The sequence below is a fragment of the Cygnus olor genome, chromosome 3 (genome assembly GCF_009769625.2).
Source record: "Cygnus olor isolate bCygOlo1 chromosome 3, bCygOlo1.pri.v2, whole genome shotgun sequence".
In the NCBI taxonomy this organism is placed as follows: domain Eukaryota; kingdom Metazoa; phylum Chordata; class Aves; order Anseriformes; family Anatidae; genus Cygnus; species Cygnus olor.
This window is the reverse complement of record NC_049171.1, coordinates 21129225-21153094: the sequence shown is the minus strand read 5'-3', so window position 1 is coordinate 21153094 and position 23870 is coordinate 21129225. Positions and strand designations below refer to the sequence as shown.

The window sequence follows — 23870 nt, the reverse complement described above, 5'->3', positions numbered from 1 at the left end:
CCCTTTTTTATAATCATAGTTTGTAGGCTAAAACATATGTTTTTAATTCTAGATTACTAAAGATGATTTCCAGACCTTCGATTATATACTTTGCATGGATGAAAGCAATTTAAGGTAATGTATGAATAAATGGAACAAATTAATTTGGATTGCTTGTAGTGCTAGCTCACAAGTCACTTTGAAGACGTCATGTTTTACAAGTCTTGTTTTGGGGGGTTTGTGTGTGTGAATGATATTGTAATAGAGGGATTCTTCATTTCTTATATGTTCAATGAGCTAAAATCGAGTGTTTAATTAGTGTGATACATGCCAATCAAGATTAAGGAAAAGGAAGTTTAGTATGCTTTGTGTTACACAAGTGTAGCTGATGCCTGTGCAGTTAAGAACGAGGACGCACTGTCTTTTGATCCAAGTGATCTGTTTTTCTGATTACATAGGATCTAAAAGACACCGAAAACCTGCAAGGGATTAAATCTGTGTTCCTCCCTTCCCCCTGCTCTTTTTATTTTAATGGAAATAGTGAGCTCAGTAATAATTTAAGTCATTAGCTGGGGGAAATCTTGTTGTTTGCTGCTGTTTCCCATGGTTTTAATTAAGTGCATCTTTGGGATGATTTGAGCTTAAGAAAGATTAGGTGAAGTAGATGCCTAGATAATTTGGATGTCATTAGCAAAATTTCTACTTAATTACATACGTATTTATGATTAGGATTAAGGGGGAGAGTTTTAATAATCTACAAGTGTAAGTGCTTGTAAAGACTATAACCTGTAAACCTAATAAAACAAAGAAAGAAAACCCTATTAGTAACACGTAAAGACGTTAAGAACCAGAACCTCTTATCTGAAGGAAGTATCATTTGTTGAATTTTACAGAATGTTTTGAGTAACCTCTGTTATGCCCTTTATTCACAGATGCCATGCACTAAAACTTGGCTTGATTGCAGTGTGTCAGGCAAAGAGGTGACTAGGCTTACTGTAGTTTCATTCAAATTCTTAAATCGTTAATACCAAAGTAAGTTTTCATTTATATATGAGCTGTAAAGCAGACAAAACATAACAACTATAACAGACTTAGGGATTTTGCTACTGCCACACTTCTAAGTTTCATCTTAAATGTGAACCCAATTCAGCCATTGTCATGGGAATACATATTTGTAGCTGGTTCCAGGTGCTGGTGGAGTGGGCGCCTGTCATATCGGAAAAGGGAGATCCAGGACGTCCCTTTTTCTGTAGTACCAGAGCCATTTGGCCCCCTCCTGTTCATTAGGTGCTATGCCAAAAGACTTGAAGAAAATTATTGTAATTGGGTATATGTATAGGATGGCAGTCTTCAGACATCCTTCTTGTCCTCTGAAAATGTTGTCAAGATTCACAGGGCTGCCTTTTATTTTATTTTTTTTTAAATCTGTAAATTCAAGCAATAACTTCTTTCTTGTTAGAGTCCTGGCTCTTATTTATGGAAAAGCAGTATTGTAGTCTCACTGCTATTTTGTCTTTCTGAACGTTATGAAATTAATTTTTTCATTAATTAGAATTAATACATCAGAAGTTAGTTTCTTGAAACTGATTATGCTTATGACTATGTACATTTCTTTTCCTGTGAACTATAAAAAGTACTGTCAGTTGTAGTGTACTTTGCATTCTATTAAAGGGAATGTTATACTTGATGCATGCATCTCATCCATAATATAAAATTTAGAAATACAGTCTGTGCTTTCAAAAGCCCTGCTCAGTACTTAACTATTTGAAAGAATATTCTGCAGAGAATTAATTCTTATGACCAATTGCAAACTACTTTAAACTTTTTCAGCACTGGGTAAGTAAAATGATGATTTTGTATGGAGATATATAGATAAGTTAAAAGAACTTAACATGTTTCAGCTGTTTGTCAGAATCATAGTACTTAGCATCTTTTAATCTGAAGGTGATGAGAGGTGTGTTTTAACTGTCTTTGGGATGATGGATGGCCATTTGTAAGTATATGGGGAAAATACTGTTTCAAAAAAAATATGCTCTGTCAATGGGAGGCAATGTAAAAGATGTGATGATTGCTAAAATGTTACAATATGTCAAAGGGAAGACATCTCATGAATTTGCTGTTCTCTGCTAACTCAATGTAGAAGGACTTCACAGGAGTTAGGGGCAGCATCAAGAGATCTTGCAACATAACAATTAAGAACATTTTTTTAACCCATGAACGAAGCTTCCTCATAATTTTGAAAAAATATGTAGATAACCTTTATTATTGTTATTTAATGTGAGCTAAAGGTGGACATTGAAAATACTAAATGAATTATTTGAGGAAGAAGGTGATAAACATACTGCTAAAAAGTTCTGTTAAGCCTTAAGTTGAGTGCCTGTTTTCTTATACTCTGAATTAAATTTATATATGCCCCGATACTCAATTTAAAAAAAAAAAAAAAAAAAAGGAGCAGCATAGAAAGTCTACAGCATTGACTGAGTCCCGAAGGATATTATTTTCCTGTGTTCTCTAGAAACATGAACATCTAATACTGATACCAACAAATTCTGAAGAGAAATTTATAGGATTTACTTTTTTTTTTTTTTTTTTCCAGAGATCTGAAAAGGAAAAGCAACCAGGTTAAAGACTGCAAGGCCAAAATTGAACTACTTGGGACATATGATCCACAGAAACAACTTATTATTGAAGATCCATACTATGTAAGAAATTCTCTGGTTAGCTTAATTAAAAACCCTGTATGTATAGTACATAACCTTGCCAGATCCCAAAGTTTTCTTATAACGTTTAATCTGGTAATATGCAAAGCCAAATTTTTTTTTTTTTTTTTTTTTTAAGAATTAACAAACCAATATAAACTACTGGAATACAAAAGGAAACCATCTTTATTCTTATAGAAATTATTTAAGTTCATAATGCACCTGTATTTTGAATATTAAGTGAAGCCCTCCATGGTCAGTCTCCTTGCAAAAAGAATATAATTAGGAAAAACAGAGACAAAGACATGGGGGGTGGTCAAAGATGTTGAATAATATTAGCCAAGAGCAATCAATTAGATTAGGATCCTTCAGTTTAGGACAGAGAAGTAGAGGAAGATGTAGTGGGGTTCTGTAAGACATTGGTATCACGGAAGAAGGTACCAATAAGGAATTGCTATTCATTACACAAGAAGTAGAGAACATCAGATGGGTTTGTAGGAGACACGTTCAAAACAAAAAGGGGTATTTGTTTCCACATGGTGCTTTGTTTAACTGTGATACTCAACATGACAGGATACTGTGAATGTAAAGGAAAAAAAAAAAAGGCTTATAAGGGCTTCAAAACTGAATGGAAAAAAAAAAAGCATGAAGGAAAGTTGGAAAGTTCATCCAGAGCTCCTGAGTAAAAAGAGTGTTCAGCTCTGGAAATTCCTGAGACACTGATAGTTCAAATTAGGGAGGAAACATGCTACAACTATTACCATGTATTTGTGCTGTTCTTATTGTTGCCTAATGCCAGTTATTTGCCATTACTGACAACAAAAAACCAGCTTGCAAACTTTTTTTGGTTTGAGATGGTATTAGTATACTTACATTCTTTTTCCTCTGTTTTTTTTTTTTTCTAGGGGAATGAAAAGGACTTTGAAACTGTTTACGAGCAGTGCGTTAGATGCTGTAAAGCATTTTTGGAGAAGCCTCATTAATGCTTCATCATTTTATTTCTAGAATAAAATAATTAGCTTCTCCTGAAATATGTAAGGTTTACTTGATTGATGTATTTAAATTGTAAAATTATGCCTCCTCAGTAGGTTGAAAACTTTTTCAGTTTAATTTTTTATTGTAGTTTTTCTGTCATCTAATTAGAAAAACATAGGAAGTTTTAAAGTTGGATTAGATGATCAACCATTTCCTCACACATTAATGTAATAACAAAGTACTTGTTCAGAATAAATTTATCTGTAAACCCTTTCTCAGAAGCACTGTGAAAAATAATGTCTTGCTTCTTTCTGTGCTATACAAACTAAAATTAGGTCTTCTTATTGTGACATTAGTTAATTTAAATGAACTTACAACAGGAGACTGTGAAATGATAGTTGATGTATGTTAACTTAGGCATGTCATCCTAGTATCCCTAGACAACTTTTGGAATGAAGCTGTTTCATATGGAGCTTGGTGGTCAAAGAGAACTGCCTGCCACAAGACAGGCATGGTTTTGACTGTTGATAGACTCTTAGCATTATTTCAAAGCTCAAGCAAGTAAAATCCATTATCAGGATCCTGTAAAAATGGCTTGTTATATAGTTTTAAATGCTCAGTTATCAAAGAAGCAATCATTTTGTGCTAATAGATCTTCATACTAATTAAGATGAAATCAGTTCAGAAGTAGTCACTGATGTTAATAGGACTTCTCTGGTTCATCTTCCTATCGCCTTGGGGCCAATTCCTAGTACAGTGATATAAGTACATACAACGTTAACGTTTACTTTCAGGACAAAACATGTCAGCTTAAAAGCCTAAACATCAAGTGTACATTTTGTATCTCGTAGTAGTAAACTACTGAAATCCCTGCTATATTCCCAGATCCTATATGAGTGGCAGACTGTATTTTCAGATTTACCCAGGAGAATGGATGGCCTGTCAAAAGTGTTCCCAAAGAGTATAGTTCAACCTGAAGACAGACCACTTGTATGTAATATAATATGTAGTATGAAGATATATGAAAGCCAGTAAATAGAAAGTTCTGCTCTTAGACAAAAATGGAACGCATTGTACAGATCCATGCCTGTTTGAATATCCCATTCAGTCTCTGCCATAGGCAGAAACATAACTGAGAAATGTACTGAGATCAGTAATGTAACTCATAGGATAGTTTTCCCGTTCAGAATAATCCTAATATTGGTATGAATTAGCATTACCACATGCTCTATAAAACTGTATCTGTAAAATTTACTTTGTTATTTATTTAGTTGCGTTGTGGTTATTCTTACATCTGCCTTCCAAAGTAATAGAATAGCCTCTAGACTTGTCACCTCCTTTCCTTCTGGGAAAGGGATTTGCATAGAGGACCGTGTTACTCTTGGGGAAGGAGGAATCCTGGTGTCACTGTGCACATACTGCAGCCTTCAAAACGGGAATTTTTGAATTGCATTTCGTGGGACTCTTGCTGTAAAACAGCTGAGAAGTATTTGTGTTAATGAGGTTTCTGGTTTGTGCTAAGCTTTCAGTTGGACACAAAACATAAGAACCTGCTTACAAAAAGGCAAGTGGTAGATGGAATACAGAAACCAGGATCTGGTGTATTATTGGGTTACCAATGATTGTGATTTTTGGTGAACAATTTAGGAATTTGCAAGTTAAGAGCTGTTTCACTACAGGGACAAAAAATAATATACGTAAAATGTTTTTCCATTTCTTTTATTAATGCTTTAATAAAATAAATGAGGGAAAGTGATGAGCAGTTAGGGACAAATCACCTCAAATGTGGTTTTATGCACTAGCCTCAGAAGTGGAAGTATTTAGGCATAATCTAATGTTATTCTTGCCAGAAAGATCATTTAAAATATTCCAGTGAAAGTAAACTAACTCAGATGATTGAGAACATGATGGTTTGTGCTTTCCCATTCATGGCTGACTAGAAGTAGAACCTGTACGTTTCCTACATATTGAAGTTAAGATTTAAGTATTAGCTCTGTATCTTTGGGCTGCTGGGATAACAGAAAGGAGATAAAAGGGTACAGTTGTTTACCTTTACTAGGCTTAGGAAAATTCCTCTAAAGTAATACTAAGTCAAAACTATTTGTGTTAAATTTACTTCTGACTGTAAAGTATCAGACTTGACCCAAGTTATGTTTTCGGCAAGTAATCTATCAGCTAAATAATTCACCAGCTCCACTGGGAGGGCAAAAGCTGATTTATTTACTTATTTTATCTGTGGTGGGTTTCTTTCGGAGGAAGGGGAGGAGAGCAACATGATATTGCACAGAAACTTGTAGAATATGAGAATATAGAACAGGAATTGCCTTCAAGAAAGACAGTTGCATAGTACCATTGTTTTGCTTCCAAGAGCAACAGTGAACGTGTGGTACATATTTTTGTATTAATCCTACAAATGACTAAGCCCCTGGATTGTTTCAGTTAAGTAAGCCTACACCCAGACTAAATAAGTAAAATTTGCTATACTGAAGTTTGTATCTTCTGTCAAGACCTGCTGACTTCAGCTAAATCTAGAAAAAAAACCTTCCGTGGAAATAACTTGTTTATATTCATTTATTAAGCCATTAAATAAATTACTGTTTTCCTTTTACAATACATTTTTTCTAGAAAATTCCAACTGAACCAGATTTCAAGTGTTCTACTACAAACTGAAATAATCATACTTATTTAAACTCCCTTATTAAGTAGTATGTTCTGATCTGATGTCAGTCAGTGGGGCTACAGGAAGGCACAGAGTTCCACTGACACGTTTACTGCAGGTGAGCTGCTAAGTGAAGCCTGTAGCGGTACGTTCTTAACTGCATGTTTTCAGTATACACGTATTCCAGTGAGAAATGAAACTTTGGCATTTAGTGATGACTGAAATCAAGTTAGAACTACATACTTCTCCCTTAGTAAATACAGCTATGTTCTAGGATGGGGTCTTGTACTTCTCTGCCAATATTTTATCTTTTTTTCTTCTGAAGAGCTAGATGCTGAAGGCTCTTAAGTGTGAATTTCAAGAAGTGATACTTCTTGGGGAGGGAACAGGGTATTGAGTGTTGTGCTTACATTTTGAAGATTTAATTGAGGATAAAATTGAAGCTAAATGCCAGTATTAAGATAAAACTTTCTGAGGTGTATTTACAAATTGTGCTTAATGGTTTTCTTCCTGTTTGAGCCATTTTATTATGACAACTGGACTTAATATCAGATTGAGGGAAGAAAGAGAAATGTTAACAAGGCTTCTTGAGTGAGTGTTCACTGACTCCTCAAAAGTTGATACTAAAATACTGGGCACATTTGTTACAATAATTTCTTTGCAGTATTGTGAATAGATTGCAGATGTATTGATTTATTTATTTTGAAACAACCATTTGTCATTAAAAAAAAAAAAAGATTCGAATTTAGAATTCTGTCTGGAATTGGAGCAACCTTGTGGGCCGGGCATTTCATGAGACTGGAATACACAGATATGGCCGTCCTACCAAGTCCGTAGAGTATGTCCAAATTACAGGACTTCTCCAAGGTGGGTGTACCTTTCTTATGCTAGCATACTCTCATTGGAAAGATGCTTGTGTGGATAAATGACTGTAGCTACCTGAAAATGCCACCTGTTTTTCAAATTCTGGGTTCAGTGAACAGAAAGCAAACTGAGGACATCTTAATACCAAACACTTTATTACTTATGCCTGTTATTTACAGTATTTACATATTGCACGTTAGCTGGAATGTTTTATACATTTATTATATAAAGTAAATTAATGGCAGCTTGTGTTTTGTGTACAAAATCCATGCTCCACTGTCCCAAAAAATATGTCTACTTTGAATTACATTTCTGTTTGTCATGCAATTTGTACTCCTAGGGTACAATGTGACCCTGATGCAAGTCTGTTTTAACCAAACTTTTAAAAAATTGCATAAGCATGAAGGATATCAAGTGACCACAACTACTGTGGAGCAGATCTTAAGTAGTTCTAGATATACAAACAAACATTCCTTAAAATTGTAGAATTAAGCAATAGAACATCAATTTTCGTGGTGAAATATTTGTGTTTACGTAATTTTTGGCAGCATTACACATCAGTTGTAGTGTGTTTTTTAAGTATTGAGCATTATGTACTACTGGCAGTTATGCTACTGTAAAGAGAATGTCAATCTGCCAACTGTTGACAACCTACAAAATGCATGTTAAAAGAACTATGGGAAGTAGTCTGTCAATCTGCAAAAATAAATCTCTTGTTCACAATGGAATATGTTATAAAGGTAGTAAGTTCTATTTCCCTGTTGGTTTCCAAGGCACTTCTCGTGGTTCTTGGTTTTTCTTTTCATGGTAATAATATCTGGTGGATTAAAAGAAAGAAGAAAATTGCCTTTCATCATTTTTATACTCACATACAAGTGTTTAAGAATATATTTAGCATACTGAAAATAGTAAGTAAATAAAAATGTCAAATTTAGTAATGACTTCATAAAGACCTAATAGTGCATGTAGCTGTAGTAAATTACTGTTTTGTTCCTCAAGGATGAAGCTTTGGAAGTCATTCTTGTTTTTGTGTTGGTTCATTTTAGGTAGACTGAAGAGATTTGGATACTACAGTTCTGCTTACTCAAAATGTGCTTGTAGGTAAGTTTAGCCTGTACCTGTGAGTATAACAGTGAGGTCAAAAAGTGAATATACATCAAGTATAGTATTAACAGATCATAAGTTTCTGTCTTAGTGTCTTGATATCAGGAAGCTGTTGGTACAATGTCCAGTAATATAAATCAGTTAAGATAAGGTTTGAAAGACCTGTCCCTTGTCCCTGGGACCTGCAAACAGTTAGGCCACACAAACTGAGTAGAAGCTGAAACGGATCAATTTGCTGCCAGTTCTAATAGCTCTTCCCTGAACAGGTTCTTGGAATTAAAGTAAAGCCACTTCTGTAACACTGGTATCGAAATCACTGATACAAAATGACAGGTTTCTACACTGCTTATGTACATATATTGTCTAGTCTAGAAAGGTTCATTCACAAATTGAGCAGTGAAATTTACTGCAACACTTCTCCCCCACACTTTTAAGCCAGCTGAGAAAATGTAATACAACCATCTCTTTGTGTACATATCTAGAAATCCCCCCTCTCTCCAGTAACTTTTGAGTATGTTGACATTCTCCACAGCTGCATTTTCTAGACAGGTGACCATCAAATGCTGCAAGTGGTGTCTACCCATCTTTGTGTGTTTCTGAGACAACCTGTTAATGCCTTTATTGAATGAAAAAATGCAGAGTAAATGTTCCTCATGGATGTCAGAAATCCATGTGGAAGATGGAAAAAAGCAGCGGATTAAAGTGCTTCTTATGTCATTTTTAATAGTTAAAACTTTCATACCATATATCTGAACATACGTATCTCTCTGCCACGATCCTGTGAATTCTCTGATATTTTGAGTTTTCCACATTTCCTACTGCTTAAGTATAATTTGTAATAGAATCATTTGAATGCAAAGTCAGACTTGACATAACCCATTGGAAATCAAGCTATCGATGCATACAGAAGTACTTGTTAGTATTATTTAAACATATATTTAATTTTGCAATGTTTTAAAAACTATTAGGAAATGTAATAATGTTACAGACAAGCTTAAGATAATTTACTTTTCTTCTGGCTTTGGAGATAGCACAAACACTTTTTTATGTCCTTGCCTTAGAGGGGAAACTGATACAATTTTTCTGTCTTACATTTTTATCTAGCTTATTTTCTGTATGTGTACCCATACTGTGCTTTATTTAAGCTGAAAAGTGATGTTTAAAAACAAATTAATATGCTTTTAGTCTGATTACAGTGTGGTACAACTGACAAGTTAAACATAGAGAATTTAGTAAATAGTTTGTTCATTACTAATAGTAAGGGGAGTATGCAGCTTACTGAGGTTGGAAAAAATGGCAGTGGTTGAACTTGCATAGTATGCTTACTTGTTGTCTCATCTATACCTGCTGTTGTATGGCTACCTGATCAAAGGCCGTTGGTCCTAGATTCTCAGTGCTCAGGTAGTTTGCAGTTTTCTAAATCCCTGACATTTGCTGTACCCATGAAAAGACCCTAGGTTTTGAGCATGAATTGATCTATTGTTGTACTTTTTTTTTTTTTTTTTTTAAATTTTGTATAGTCTGTGTTATGCATTAGTCTAGGAAATTGACTGAAATTTAGCTGAAGGATGGTAGGTAGCATTCTTAGCGGAGATCCTGAATGCTACTTGACAGCAATATCTATTGGGAACATAGACAGTCATACAACTCCTTTTTCTTTAATTAAATTATATCTTTTCCTTTGTTAATGCAAGGAAAAACAACACACCCACCCTGCCCACCCCCCTTACAAAAAATAATAATAATAAAAAAGAAATGAAACACCCAAGCAGTAATGTTAGCTGAAACCATCTGAATGATACAGTTGTTCCAGTTTTTAAAAGCACAAATGAAAGATACTGTAAAGGCATATTACAGCTTTCCAAATTTGGTTCTAGTCATTATCTGCACATGATGATAATAAATTCTAAGAAAAAGCTATCCAAGAGAGGAAGTTAGTGTTTTAAATATCAATGTAAACTTTAAAAGCACTGCGCTAGTAGGATTCTGTAGCAGAATTTCCATATGCTAACATCAGAAATTCCTTTTCATTTCCCAGCAGTGAATGCCCAGGTGGACATCTGCTCCAATGTGAGCATCAGATCTCAAAGATCTATACAGCGAAGATAAAGCTGATAATTTTACATCTGGTACTAGCCACAGAAGTTCCCCTAGTAGCTAAAACTCAGAACTGCCTATTACAGAGCTGAATTACACCACACTAGTAACCACGTACGCTTGCTGTTTAATTCAGAACAGTGGTTCTGATAAAGTCTTAACTGAGTTACCTTGGGAACTATTTCGTGTCACCAAGCCGACATGACTGAATATGTCATGGGAAGTTGTATACGATGGATCAGCGTATGCTTTCTAGAAAAAAAGGGTCTGCTTTCACTTGGTAACATGCAGAACCGACATCTTAATCCCATGTTCGCTTCTTTTAAGAAATTAAAGTGTCTGACATTTCTTGAGTGCACTTGGTCTTAGTCTGAATGAGAAACTAAGAGAAAGCAATTAAAGGCTCCACAGTTAGAAAACATTTGAAGTAAAACTTAAGTAGGAGTCCAAACAATATATTGGTTTAAAGATTGTTTGAAATAGTTAATATAGAATGTGGATTATGGGAATGGGATGTTTTGTGTGGTATTTCAGTTTTCTCCTTTTATATTTGAAATTTCCAAATTTATATTGTCCTTTCAGTTTTCTTAACGTACATTACTAGTGTGGTTAACACATTTTAAAAAGTTTACACAGATTTTTCAAATGACACTTCCATTATCAGTATGCTTTAGCTTATTAGGAATTTTATAGAGAATCTTTGACCTTCATAGGTATATGTATTTATTCTTGCCCTATCATGGCCTTATTAAATAAGAAACATTGATTCTATTGTTTTATTTTAAATATTGCTAGTTACGTGTTTTGTGTTTTTTTCCTCTGGGGAAGAAGTAACGTAGATTTTTCATGTACTTCTTGTATTAAAGCTCCCTTCCTCACCTTAGTCTGAGACTCCTACTACTTGCACTAGGCATCTATTTATTAGTTTAAAATTGTATCACTAGTTTTATCTTCATTTGAAATAACTGCAGAAACTCAAAAAAAATAAATGTGTACTTGCACACAAGTATTTATCTTTGTGTATAGTTAGATCCTTACTGTACCAGGAGGTTTTAAGAATACGTTGTGAGATCACTACTGGTCTGTAGCAAACACCTACTGATGGAAAAGGGAGGGTCCCAACAGTAGCACCTGTGGCTTTCAAACAAAAATAGTAAAATCTGACTGAAGCCAACATGATTGTGACAAATGGTGCCAGGGAGGCTAGATTTCCAGTTGGATCACTGTTTGTCACAGCAACTATACAAGATGTTCAGTGGGAACTTCAGGGGAATACTCAGGAATCTTGTTCCTGACATTCATTAACCTTCGTTTTGGACAACACGATGGTTGTTGGGTGTACCTGCATGGGGTGGGGCAAAGAAAGCAAGAAGTACAGGAGCTGTTAGGGAAATTGGAGAAAAATGAGTCTGAAGGAGAGAACAAATAGTATGGAGGACAGACTGGGATAGTTGTGTTGAACAGAGGAAGGAGAAGTATTGCAGAATAAAACTAGTCAGAGGTGGCACTAGTGGCAAGCTGGAAAGATGGCCTGAGTTGCCTGTTGGAAAAAGGGACTACTGAGTGCTGTGTTAATATAGACATGCTATTCTGGATTGACTGATGCAGTCTGAACGTGTAAAATTGCCCCTGCATTGCTCAGATGTTTGGGGGAAGCAAATTTAAAATTACACCCTAAAAAGGAGACAGAAAAGGGAGCTTAGTTACATGTATGTACAATAAATGAGAAAAAGTGAATGCCTCAGAAGACACATTGTAATTAACACACCTACCCCCACCACCATGTGGCTTAAGTATGCACTGTGATAATGGATGCCCAATTCCTGCTTTCATATCTTATTTTCTTGTTTGATCTTAGCACTGAGTTTAAAAACTGTGTTTTAAACTGTGATAGTCCAAAACTCATTGTCAGAACAAATCAAAAACGAATCTGCCCTTTTTTGGTTTTACTTCTTTTCCTCCCACATTAATCTCTAAACATAGGCAGATGTCAATGGATCTTAAAAATGTGCCCAAACTAACAATTTGCCAAAGTATCAAACAGCAATTATTCTTCTTATAACCCATCCCAATCATAAGCCTTCAACAAAGTTGAGCAAAATAGAAAGTCTAATTCTGTTGGAACAAAAAGGTAGGCACGACAATTAAGAATGTATTCTTCTACTAACTTATGGTATCAGATCACTGATTGATCCAATAACCTATGGTATCAGATCACTGATTGATCCAATATACCTTGGTTAGCAACAACAAATGCTGAAGTATAAAAATGAGTGGGACTCCATATCTGAATGCAGGATAAAAACTACCAAGAACAATGAAATCTTCTTATCTTTTTGAAAGAAAAAGACTAACTATTTTTTGCTGAACCCTATCTGTAGATATATTTTGAAGAAAACATCGTAAATCTCTAGCCTAATTTCTCTTCCTTATCATTCTTGGCATATAAACTTCAGTTAGTAGTGTATTTAGCTTCAGCATAAATTAACCATAGGTTCAAGAGTTTTGTTAAATAAAAGCAATACATATTCATGGTTCCATTATTTTTAAATACTCAACATACTTCATAGGCAATAACACTATTCAAATGAGTAAGGAAAAAGCACAAATGTGGTGTTTTTCTTTCCTCTGTGAATAATCCCTGGGTGATATCTTACTTAAGATTTTATCTTGACAGCATTTCTATGTAAATCTCAGTAGAAGTTGGGAGAGAGTGAAACAACAACATGAAATGTGTCATAATTTTAAAAGATTTTTAAATGTGTCATTACAATTAATATAAACAGTCAAATTCTGCTTGTTAATTCAGGCTTTGGGGGAATCACAAGGAAGTATTCACTTTTGTAGTATCACAATAAAATTTTGTTCTCTACTATTCAGGAATTAGTCTGAGCTTTAGAATTGATATTAACTTGTAGCTTTATAGCAGAAACCAGAAACGTTTAGCTATTGCCAGGCTATTAAATAAAACAACCTCTTCTTATACTAGAGAGCCATCTTAAGCAAGAAATGGTTTTGAAATTTAGTTTTGCCATGTGCAATTGGTACTATGCTCAAAATTTTAAAACCCCTTGAAAAGATCTTGGACAATGATAAGTATCTGCTCCGTGGAGAAAAAGGGTGGACTGATAAGTGAAAAATACAAAACCAAACCAAAAACCTACATTTTTCTACCACTGTCCATGAGATGATGAAAACAATTGAAGCCTGCCTTGTACTTCTCTGTGTGAGTGGATGTCTTACCCCCACAAAATTGAACTGATCCACTGGAAAAGGTTTGGGTAGGAAAGATGCTTAATTTTATGGGGACTTCAGTGGGGGTCTCAAGGCATATGTGGTGTAGGAGGAAAGGCTGTTCTTTTAGTAAATGTTGCTTAAGAGTGCTGATACTGTTAATGGTTTGTACCTTTGGCTTGTGGAGACCTTCAGACATGCCAGTTAGTTGAGCAAAGGAGTTCTTTGGCAAAATAAGATGGATTTTTTTTTTTTTTAATAGACTACCAGCTTGAGATGAGAACTACTTCAGTCACTGTTCCTTCATGTTTACAAGTTTGTGCTTTTGTGATAGGGTGCAGTGATAGATAAAATTTTCAAAGGAAAGAGAGAAAAGATCTCCCTACTCTGGTGTATTAGTATTGGTAATACAGTACTCACCTACCTTTCACAGGTGAATATCATTATCAAATCATTATCAAATTCATTCCGTGCTTTCTTTGAATTGAAAGGTTAAATCCTGGAATTCCTCTTAGTTAGATCAGAGGATTTACTTATTTACTAGCTTTTATTTGTCTTACTGCAGTTGTTTCCATGATTCCATCCCTGAACACAAGATGTATGAATAAAAGATTCCTCTCGATGGCTGCATATTTCAGTTGATGACAACAAGTAATGTAACAGTCAGTGGACCTTAGAAACTTTTTGACTTGAAGCTGGGCTAGTCTAGGTCTATTTTAGGAAGTCCTGCAGAAAATACTTAAAAGTACGTTGAGGAGTTTAGCATAAAGTCAGAATGCTGAATGGTATCTAATGATTTAATATATGATCTCTGCCCTGGCCGTTAGAAAAGTCTTTTCTAACGTGTAGTTGGAATCCTTGCATTGCAAATTTAAACAAATTAAATCTTATTTATCCACACTGGATAAAAAGAATGGCTTGTGGCCACCTTTTATGAAGTCAAGTAGCTCAGTTGTGTTTTCCCATACCCATCTGTCCTTTAGACTAAATAATCCTAATTCCTTTTAGTTCTTGTAAATTGTGTTTTCTTTAGTCATCCATTTTGCTCTTCTTCAGAGCAACCAAGAAACACCCATATGGCTTCAAGTGTGGGGTCCTCAATTAAATGCTGTATTCTACCAGTAACAGTGATTATTTCACGTTTTATAAACAATGTTTCTATTTATAAATTCCAGTTTGTCTTTTTTTCAAGTGTGACATAGTGGATCACAAACTAAACATGAGTCTATCATAATTCCTGCACTTTCTACAGAACTATCTATCTAGCATTTCACAACTTGCCATATATTTCTGCATATATAGTACTCCTACACGGCTTCATAATTCTGCTTTCCCCGTATGTTTTATCCTGTTTTTAGACTATTCAGCTGCATTTCCAAGGTTATTTTAAATTTCAGTGATGTACTCCCTCATGGTTGCCTCTCCTACACCACTGTCATCCATAAATATACTGACTTCTACCATGCAAATTAATGAAAGTATTGACCTATACCATACCCATAATGTAGCTGTGTGACTATGCTCAATACAACTTTTCAGTTTGACACTGAAGCACTGATAACTTCAATATTTTCCAACCATTTTTGCATGTATCTTGATCACATCTCACTAGCTTGCTTGTGACAATGCCATGCAAAACAGTTTCTGTGCTTTAAAAAGTCAACTAAGATGCTTAAGCCTTAATGCTTTTTTTTTTTTTTTTTTTCTCCACAAGATGTGTATCGTGTCACAGAGTTAAAATACCTTTGATAGCACTTGTTACTGAAATGTCTGTATGGGTTATTACTTACCCCTTTGTCAGAGGTCACATTTCTGTCTCGGGTAAAGGCTGAGGACAGAATTTAAATTAGTTCTTTTGTATTCTTATGTGTCAGTTTTCTAGAAATTCAGTTCGTTTGGAAGAACTTTTTTTTTTGGTACATGTTGAGATTCTCAAAGTACTAAGAATTAGAGGTACATCTAAGCAAAAAGGGAGGGAATAACCCATACATAGAAGTGTACATAGACATAGTGTACACAATGAAAATCCCTAGAAATCTGGACAGCTTAAAGTTAGTTTGTCAATGCTACTAATACATTTTAAGTACCATAAAAGCACCTGCAACCTATCTGCATGTATAAAGCTGTCATGTGTATAGCTACATGTATATTAACTTATACTGAAATGTACACCAGAGATCTACAGCTGCACACATAAAAGGGCTGCCACTACCAATATAAACAATTGTATACTGAGTCAACTCTTGAAAAAATATGCTACAGCTGTTGTCTTTTGTTCTATAACAACAAATTCACTAGCTGGTAACTGTATAATTCTATGAATAATTCACAGCTGATACACATGGACTTTTATATAATGACTTCCAGTAGGGGGTAGCCTTTATTTATTGCCACTATTCGCCAGATTAAACCAGTTACTGCAAATACTCTGAAAGAGGAATATCTTAGCCAAAAAAACTATTTTTATTATGAGTTTTCATGTATGAAACAAAATCCACAGCTTTGCTATGCAGTATAATGTCATTATTACTATCAAAAAGCTTACCTTATCCTTCCATGCACATTGGGCTTACTGCCAACCGAGTAAGAAGCCTGGCACATCTTTTGTAGTCTGTCAGGAAAAAAAAAAAAAGCATAAATATAGACATTAATGAAGTAAAAAACTTTTGCTTTTAAAAATCAAATTTGATAAAGATGTGCAAATTATTGTCATGATTAAGTTAAATGAACATCTTAGTTTGCAACAATATAGAAGTCAGTTCCTTAGACTTAGAAAAGCAGTGTGTAAAAGCTCTGTAATGAGAGCCATGTCTAATGGCGCACATAATTGTATGCATGGTATTTCTGCATGCTTAATATCTATAAATAAATAGCATGAATGTGCTTGTAGGCATTCCAAGTGTATGTATGTATAAACATTTACCCATCTGTGTATGTGCTTACATGTGGGGGTCTAAATATGTGAGTGTTGTATTTCCATGCTAGAGGATGAATAAGTAGTGCTCATCCATCTTTGAAATCCTGCCATCAGTGAGCAAGTATATCAACTTACTGGGGAGTTGCAATATTTTACATTAACTTTTCTTCCTGGAAAAATTGTAAAACTAGACAAATAAGGTCTCTGATAGAAACACGTTGTATACATTGTGTTATATCGGTGTAGAATAACATCACCTGCATTTGTTGGTGTTTTCTATATATTCATAGGAATGCTGCCCATTAGCAACCACATAATATAAATTCATTCATAACTGTATCAAGTTCCATCTTGAGACTGGTAATTTTTTTTCCACAGTAGGTCTATTGTTGGTAGTTCTTGTTTTAGGTACCTTATTTTTTTATCTATTTATTTTGATGCATTAATAATAAGGAGCTGTATAATGATGAACAGAACCAATGCATATCTGCAAAATCAATCAAATTGTTTTTTTTTTTGCCCCCCCCCCGGCCAATGTAAAGCAAATTATGTGAAAGTTGGTCACATACAGGCAGGAGACTAAAGTAGCTGTTAGGTGTCTGTGCTACTAAGAAGATATGCCAACAAAATACTTTTGTACTTGTTCCTCCCACCTTGTGGCAGCATCACAGATGCTTTTAATTTCTTTATTGTCTTGCCTTTGAATGACAACATAGAATAAACAGTAAGTTTAAACGGAAGTCAGGATATCAAAAAGTATCATCAAAAGTATTATCAAAAAGTAACATCATACTGTGCATGTAGAATTAAAGGAGGATTTTTACTTCATGTTTGTAGAAGAAAGTTACTTTAAGATGCTAGTCAGTCCAGTCCAGTGACTGATGTTTATTTTTTTAGGCATTATTTCCATTAATGGGTAACTACATCTTATGTTTCCTAGAGATGCCATGTTAACAATCTTTAACTCACAGCATAGGTATGCTATAATTACCATTTGTACAAATTATCCTCCATTATCCAGACATTATGCTGGTGGGTATGTCACCTGTCAGAAGGACAAGGCTAATTCAGACTTAGAGGCCAACTTATCTTCACAGGTTGAAGTACTTGTTAGTGCTGAGTCGAATGATGTTTGTGATGTGATCCTTATGAAAAAGGTAATATGCCCATGTGCTTATTTAAAACACATTTCTTATTAACAACTCCATCACCATCCATATAAACTGAATGTGATCTGGTTAGCCATTATCTATAAATCTTTATCTTTCCAAGGTAGTCCTAATATGAAGAATTATGAATATGGAGAAAGTCTGCAGGTCTTACCAAATATGCCTTTAAAATATATTTGGCTGAAATATTTATTAATACTTGAAACTTGGAATCAGGAACTCCTGTTTCTATTCCCAGCTCTGCTACTGACCCAACTGGTTGACCTTAGAAAAGTAAAATAAAGTGTGCTTCCATTCTGAAAAGCTGCACCAAAATAGCATCTTCTTACTCAACAGGCCCACCTTGGTGTGAATCTAGAATCACATCTCCTGAGTGATAAATGTCGATTTCAGATTAAAAAAAACAACAATCTTTGCTGCCAACACTGATGAGATAACGTAATATGGATTTGCTTACTTGTGTCCATCAGCTAGTTGTTGTTTGTTTTCATTATGCCTCAGAAAAATTACATTTTTTGTAATTTACTAAAGAGAAGGATTGCAAAGTTTCACTTTCAGCATGACTGGTAGATTGGTAGCTGAACTTTCAAAATGTATAATGCCTTCAAGATATGTTACAGAATCACAGAATGGCTGAGGTAGGAAGGGACCTCTGGAGGTATCTGGTCCAACCCCTGCTCAAGCAGGGCCACCCAGAGCAGGCTGCCCAGGACCATGTCCAGGAGTCTTATGGAGATCTCCAAGGAGGGAGACTCCACAGCCACTCTGGACAACCTGTGCCAGCTATTATATGTTCTCCATAAATAATGAACAGGAAATAGCCCCAACTGAATTTCTGATCCTATTTTGAATTTACAGCACTGTAAGTTAAGTATGATAGGTTTGGGAAAGAAGTCACGTGTTCCTATGAAGAACAAACGCCTTTGATTTCGAACAAAAAAGGCACATGCATAAATAACTAAGTAACCAGTGTTTACAGTCATTCTATGCAGTCTGTTTGCAGTGAAAATGTTGTGTTGCCATTTCCCTCACTGTAATGCTAATGCAGTTTCAGCAAACATGCTGCAGAGCACTACAGACTCGGCACTGCAAGAAATATACTCTAACATTGTATCACAACTGGTATCCCACAGAGCTACTCTACTTCAGAGTTTTCTGTTGTTTTATGAAAGTTAGCCTTTGGTTTTGGCACTTACATGCTGGGATGGTGCAGTCCCTTGTATTGTGATAAAGCCGATGAAAGTGTTTACTACATTTTGGGCTAAAGTAGAGTGGACCTGAAATAGAAGGAAAAAATAACTTAAGAATCAGTGCAGCTTACAGGAAAAAGTACAGCTTATGGTATGTACGCGACATAATGGATACCAACACAAAGTTAAGACATACCTGTTAAGTGCTTTAAAAACTTGTCTTTCATCCTCAGATCTCTGGGAACTATTTCTGTTGGACAGAAAAAAGCATAGTCACTGTGCTGTTGGAACTGTGCTTGCCAGGCACAGCATGAGAAAAAGGAATAAATTCTGACCAGCAAACATCACCGCTACCTCCTGACAGATGCACAGTGGTCAGAACTCATTTGCATACGATAGGCCAAATTGCAAGCTCTTGTTTTACATATGAAGCCACTGTAAAATGCACCATGAAACACAGTGTGCGGATGAAACAAGTAGTGTCTCTTAGGTGTGCAGTTATTAATGATGTAGTCTGATAAATAAGAATCAGATTTTAGCTCTCTATAAATTACATTGTCACGTTTACCTAGGTTTAATTTCTTTACAACGTTTTAGTTTACAGTTGCTTGGAAATGACTCCTCCCACTACTGGTAAAGATCCAAAGATACATTCAAGTTTGGTTTTGTGCCTTGTCTTCTAATTCTCTTACGCAACCATATCCATTCTTTTGTCAGAGGTATGTCTGTACAAGCACTGTCCTGCTGTAATCGTGAAACTGGATTGATCTACTTACAGGAATCTTTTTTTTTTTTTTCCCCCCTCTGGCAGTAAATAAAATTCACAGGAAATGATCCCAAGCAAATTGCTCTCTTCTGGCTCCCTATATTTGTGGTTTACCACCTCGCGTTTTGTGTTCAGCAGATGGCAAAATGAAACTGGTTTTCTGAAATCCATTTTAGCCCTAACCCTTCCCCGTGTCTTCCTGATTTACAGCTATCTTTGATTGCTTTCCGTTACGAACTCTATGCTGATAGCCTAGCGCTGATTGTGTATGATACACTACATGGTGCTTTATTTATTTGACCATAAATGCCTGAGCAGCCTTTTTCATTCCCCTGGCACCTCTTATCAGATATAAAGCAGAGAACATTTCCATCCAGATCTGATTCACTTGTGAGGTTAGACACTTCTCGAAAGTCATTCTTCATTTACTTCTAACTTTAGTCAGTTTAAGTAAAATTGACCTTATGGTATTTGACCTAATTATGTCACGAAGAGCATTAAAAACACACATGCTTCACTCAGAAATTTCCCAGGGGACAGGCTCACTGGGAAAGTGATGCCAAAACTGAGACGAAGAACTTTAAGCAATAGTTCCTTTTCAGAGTTGCTGGGAATAACTCCATTATAAGAATAAAATGTAAAATTGTGCTTAGGAGTCAATGACACCAGTACCAACTATTCTGCTCTGAAGTGGTTTTATATTTACATAGATAACTGATGAATACAAGCCAGATGTTTTGCACCAATGTGCTGATGTCGGATGGCCAAGAACCATGCCAATGTTTCTAGCTGAAATTTAGAGTTGTGCGCATTAGAGTTCACTGCTTCATCTGGCCTTTTTAACTTTTCAAAATTTACAAAACAAAATGTTCTCACTGTGCTGAGCTTAAATGGAACAAAATTGTCTTCCTCTGTGTATTCATTAATCATCTAGATGGGGAAGTAACATTTTCATGACAATCACCAACAAATGCAAATCATGAGGATATTTGAACATGAATGACTGAAGTAAAGGTACAAAGGAGCTTTATGAGATCAATAAAGGCAAAACAAATAGCATGCTAGCAAAATGAAAGCCAGATTGGAAGAAGGTGAGTATGCATCTGCTGGAAAATATTCAGAAAGTCCCTTTCAGTGGGAGGGGTAAGAGGAGTGGCAGCAGTGCTGCAGGGGTTTGGGAGTGACAGGAAACACTAAATGAGATATGGCAGCAGGAGAAGTCAAGTCAACTTCGAGCGGGATGCACAGAGGCACATCGTGAAACTGAGCTGTAGCTATCCATCACTGCGTGGCTTGGTATGACTGCTCTGAACATCCAGCTCCGAGCATCTTACAAACACATGGGGACTTTCACTGGAGGTTACAGATGAGTAGAATGATGACTGAAGGAGTGACTTGAAGCATGCATAGCTCATGTGGTGACAGAGGAGTGCTCTATTTCAGTTCCCTAGTATTTTTCAATGGTGCTACCCTCCAGAATAATTATTAGCAGCACTAATAAGGAGGGTGAAAAGTTTAATGAAGCTGAACTCTAGGACAGACTTCTCGCTATCTCTAAGAGCACGGGCATAGTAGAGTCAGTCCTGCAGGGGAATTACCGCTAGGGTCATTTCCAAGAAACACTTAAACTAGGCACATTTTAAAAAATGGTAAACTTCCAGGAGAAAGAGCATTTTCATCCCTTATTTCTTTGATCTCAGCCCATTTCACTCCTTTCCCTTGTTAATAGATTTTGTTCAAAGCCAACACACAGGAAGTCAGACTTTCAGCTGAGTACATTATCCAGACAGTAAAAGGCTCTGAGATGCGAATGGAGTTTTTCTATTCCAAAATTTGCCGCCTGCGTCAGTTTCTGATACCAGAGAGTGTCTGCAGGTATTTTGGGCGGTGAATCCTCGATACAAAATTAGTAACCTGATGTGATGTCTGATTCCCCAAGGCACCCTACAGAAGGAGAAAGCTCTCCCAAGTCAGGGGCTGTGACTTACCAACTCTCTGCTCATCCTGGTACCCTCCGTAGTCTGCCACTTCCCTTCGGTCTAAGTTATAGTTGTGTTTGGAGAAGTACTGCACCCCACTGTCCTTCTCCAGGTGGTACCTTTTCAGTTCCTGAATGATCTCCATGATAAGATTTAAGAGGCTTTGCCTGTCCTTCAGATCTGCGGAGTCACTCTTCTCTTTGCAATATCCCGCCGAGAGCATTAAGAGCACCAGCCCCAGCAGCCCAGGAGACCTCAGTCCGCTCATCGCAGCCTGACCCAAAGGGCGAGCGAGCAGATGAAAATGAACGATCCGCTGCCGGCGGGGGAGGCTTCCTATTCCGCTGCAAGAGAAAAACGGGGGTGGGTTGCAGGTGGGGAGGCACACGGGGGGTGAAATGGGAAACACGGGGGGTCCGGGACATCGAGCCTGCTCTGCTCGGTGTCTGCTGGGGCAGAGCAGCCCCGCCGAGCCGGGACAAACCGAGCGGTGTCCAACTTTCCCCGAAGTTTTCCCCTTGCTCCCACCCTGGCCGGGCGCACGCCGCGGGGCTCCGCCGCACAAGGGCTGCCCCACGCGTGGCGCCCCTCTCTGACCCGTGCCAACTTTCCCGGCCGGGCCAGCGCTCCGGGACGGGGAGAAGGAGCAGGAGGAGGAGGAGGAGGAGGAGGGAGGCGGCCGGCCCCTTGCTGGCCGGGTTACCTGGCTCTCCGTGCTGCAAGGCGAGCTGTCTTCCCCGCGGGGGCCGCTCTCCCCGGGCAGCAGCAGCAGGAGCAGCAGGAGCAGCAGGAGCAGCAGCAGTGGGAGCAGTGGGAGCAGTAGCAGGAGTAGGAGCAGCAGCAGCAGCAGCAGCAGCAGCAGCACCAGCAGCAGCAGAACAGTCCGAGTTGTCGGCGGCCGGCCCGCCCGCCCCCCTCCCGTCCCTCCGCCACCTACTCCATCGCCGGCGCAGCCGCTTATATAGGCTATAGGATGGACATGAGACGGCAGATAGTATCGACTTGGAAGTGGGTGGAAAACAATAAAAGTCCACTTGGCAACCTCGGGAGCGTCGCTGCTGCACAGCCCCCCCCCCCCCCAACTCCTCTCCCCTCCCTCCCCGGTCCCCCCCGTCCCTCCCCCGGGCAGGGCTCGGTCGCTCCTCTCCTCGCTCCGACGTAAGGAGCTGGTCCCAAGTGTGTGTGTGTGAGCCGGAGGAGGGCAGACGGGGAAAGGGGGGGGGGGGGGGGGCGCGGGGGGGGGAGCGCCGGGCCCCAACCTTTAATTAGAAACGCGCTGAGGAGGCGCTGAAATATTCATGGCCCTGGCGCGGCTCCCTCCGGGCGGGTCCCCGGCCCCGGTTTACCGGGAACCTGAGGCTCCGGCGGCGGCGGGGAAGGGGCGGTGTTGGGGCGGGGAAGGGGACGGGGGACGGCTGCTTTCGGCCGCCGCCGAGCGGGAAGGCGGCGGAGAGGTGGCCGCGGGAGGGTCCGGGCGGTGCGCGTCGCCTCTTCTTGGCAGGGGCAGCCCCCGGCGGCTTCCCGGGGCTGCCGGCGCTGCCTGGAAGCGCTCCCCGGGGAGCCGGGTGGGCTGACGAGGAGGAGGAGGAGGAGAAGGAGGGAGGAAGGCAGCTCCCGGTAGGAGCCGGAGCCGTCCCGCCGTGGCACCGCCGCTCCCTGCTCGCTCCTTCTCCCCCCCCGTCGTTAAGCCCCTCGGAAGGGGGCTGCCGGTGAAACGCGATCCGGCTGAACTCCTTCTATTTGCTCTGATTGTGTGTATAAACCTCTCCCTTGGCAGCCGGGGGAGGAAAATAAAGGCAAATATAAAGTTGGACGGCGCGGAGGGAGCGCTTTCCAAGACGGGGTCGGGGCGGGAGCGGGGCCGCCCTGAGGGACCGGGCGCTGAGGGGCTCGTAACGGCCGTAACGGCGGGGCGGGAGCCCGCCGCCGTGAGGGGGGAGCCCCCCGGCCGCCCCCGGCTCCCCCCCAGCGCCATGTCCCGGCCGTGGCCGCCGTCCGCGGCGTGCTTAAGACACCCAGAGGCAAGACCGAGCAAGAGCGGCTTGGAAAGGAGTCCAGGAGCCTGCCTTCGGCTGGGCGCTGTGCTGCCTTGGCGCTCGGGAGAGCGGTTCGGCGCTTGGCATTGGCATGGCGTGGCGTGGTTATGTTTGCATGCCGAGTCATGCCAAATATTGACTCTGGTTGTGTGCTAGGGTCACCTAATGGAGGCAGGCGAGGTGGAAAGCTGGGCAGGTAGTG

At 38.6% G+C, this 23870-nt stretch overlaps 2 protein-coding genes across 7 annotated transcripts in view; one reads left to right on the top strand and one right to left on the bottom strand.

Moving 5' to 3' along the window:
- ACP1 (acid phosphatase 1) overlaps positions 1-3924 on the top strand; it is a 38327-nt gene extending 34403 nt beyond the window's left edge. For all 4 annotated transcript variants that reach the window (XM_040551803.1, XM_040551802.1, XM_040551800.1 and 1 more), the window contains 3 exons: positions 53-114; positions 2576-2681; positions 3584-3924. In XM_040551803.1, the coding sequence (XP_040407737.1) occupies positions 53-114; positions 2576-2681; positions 3584-3661 (246 nt within the window). In that variant the 3' untranslated portion in view covers positions 3662-3924. The remainder of the gene's footprint in view (positions 1-52; positions 115-2575; positions 2682-3583) is intronic.
- Positions 3925-6629: 2705 nt separating this feature from the next.
- On the bottom strand, positions 6630-23519 carry ALKAL2 (ALK and LTK ligand 2). Of its 3 annotated transcripts, none has more exons than XM_040551796.1 (6): positions 22570-23519; positions 21642-21976; positions 19084-19137; positions 18894-18974; positions 16157-16222; positions 6630-7993 (listed from the first exon to the last, which is right to left on the bottom strand). In XM_040551796.1, the coding sequence occupies exons 1-5, from the start codon at positions 22572-22574 to the stop codon at positions 16158-16160; spliced, it is 540 nt and encodes a 179-aa protein (XP_040407730.1). In that variant the 5' UTR covers positions 22575-23519; the 3' UTR covers positions 6630-7993; position 16157. The 3 variants fall into 3 exon arrangements, with proteins under 3 accessions (XP_040407730.1, XP_040407731.1, XP_040407733.1); XM_040551797.1 differs by lacking the exon at positions 22570-23519 and adding an exon at positions 22336-22520; XM_040551799.1 differs by lacking the exon at positions 22570-23519 and adding an exon at positions 22161-22314.
- Between the last annotated feature and the right edge of the window lie 351 nt (positions 23520-23870).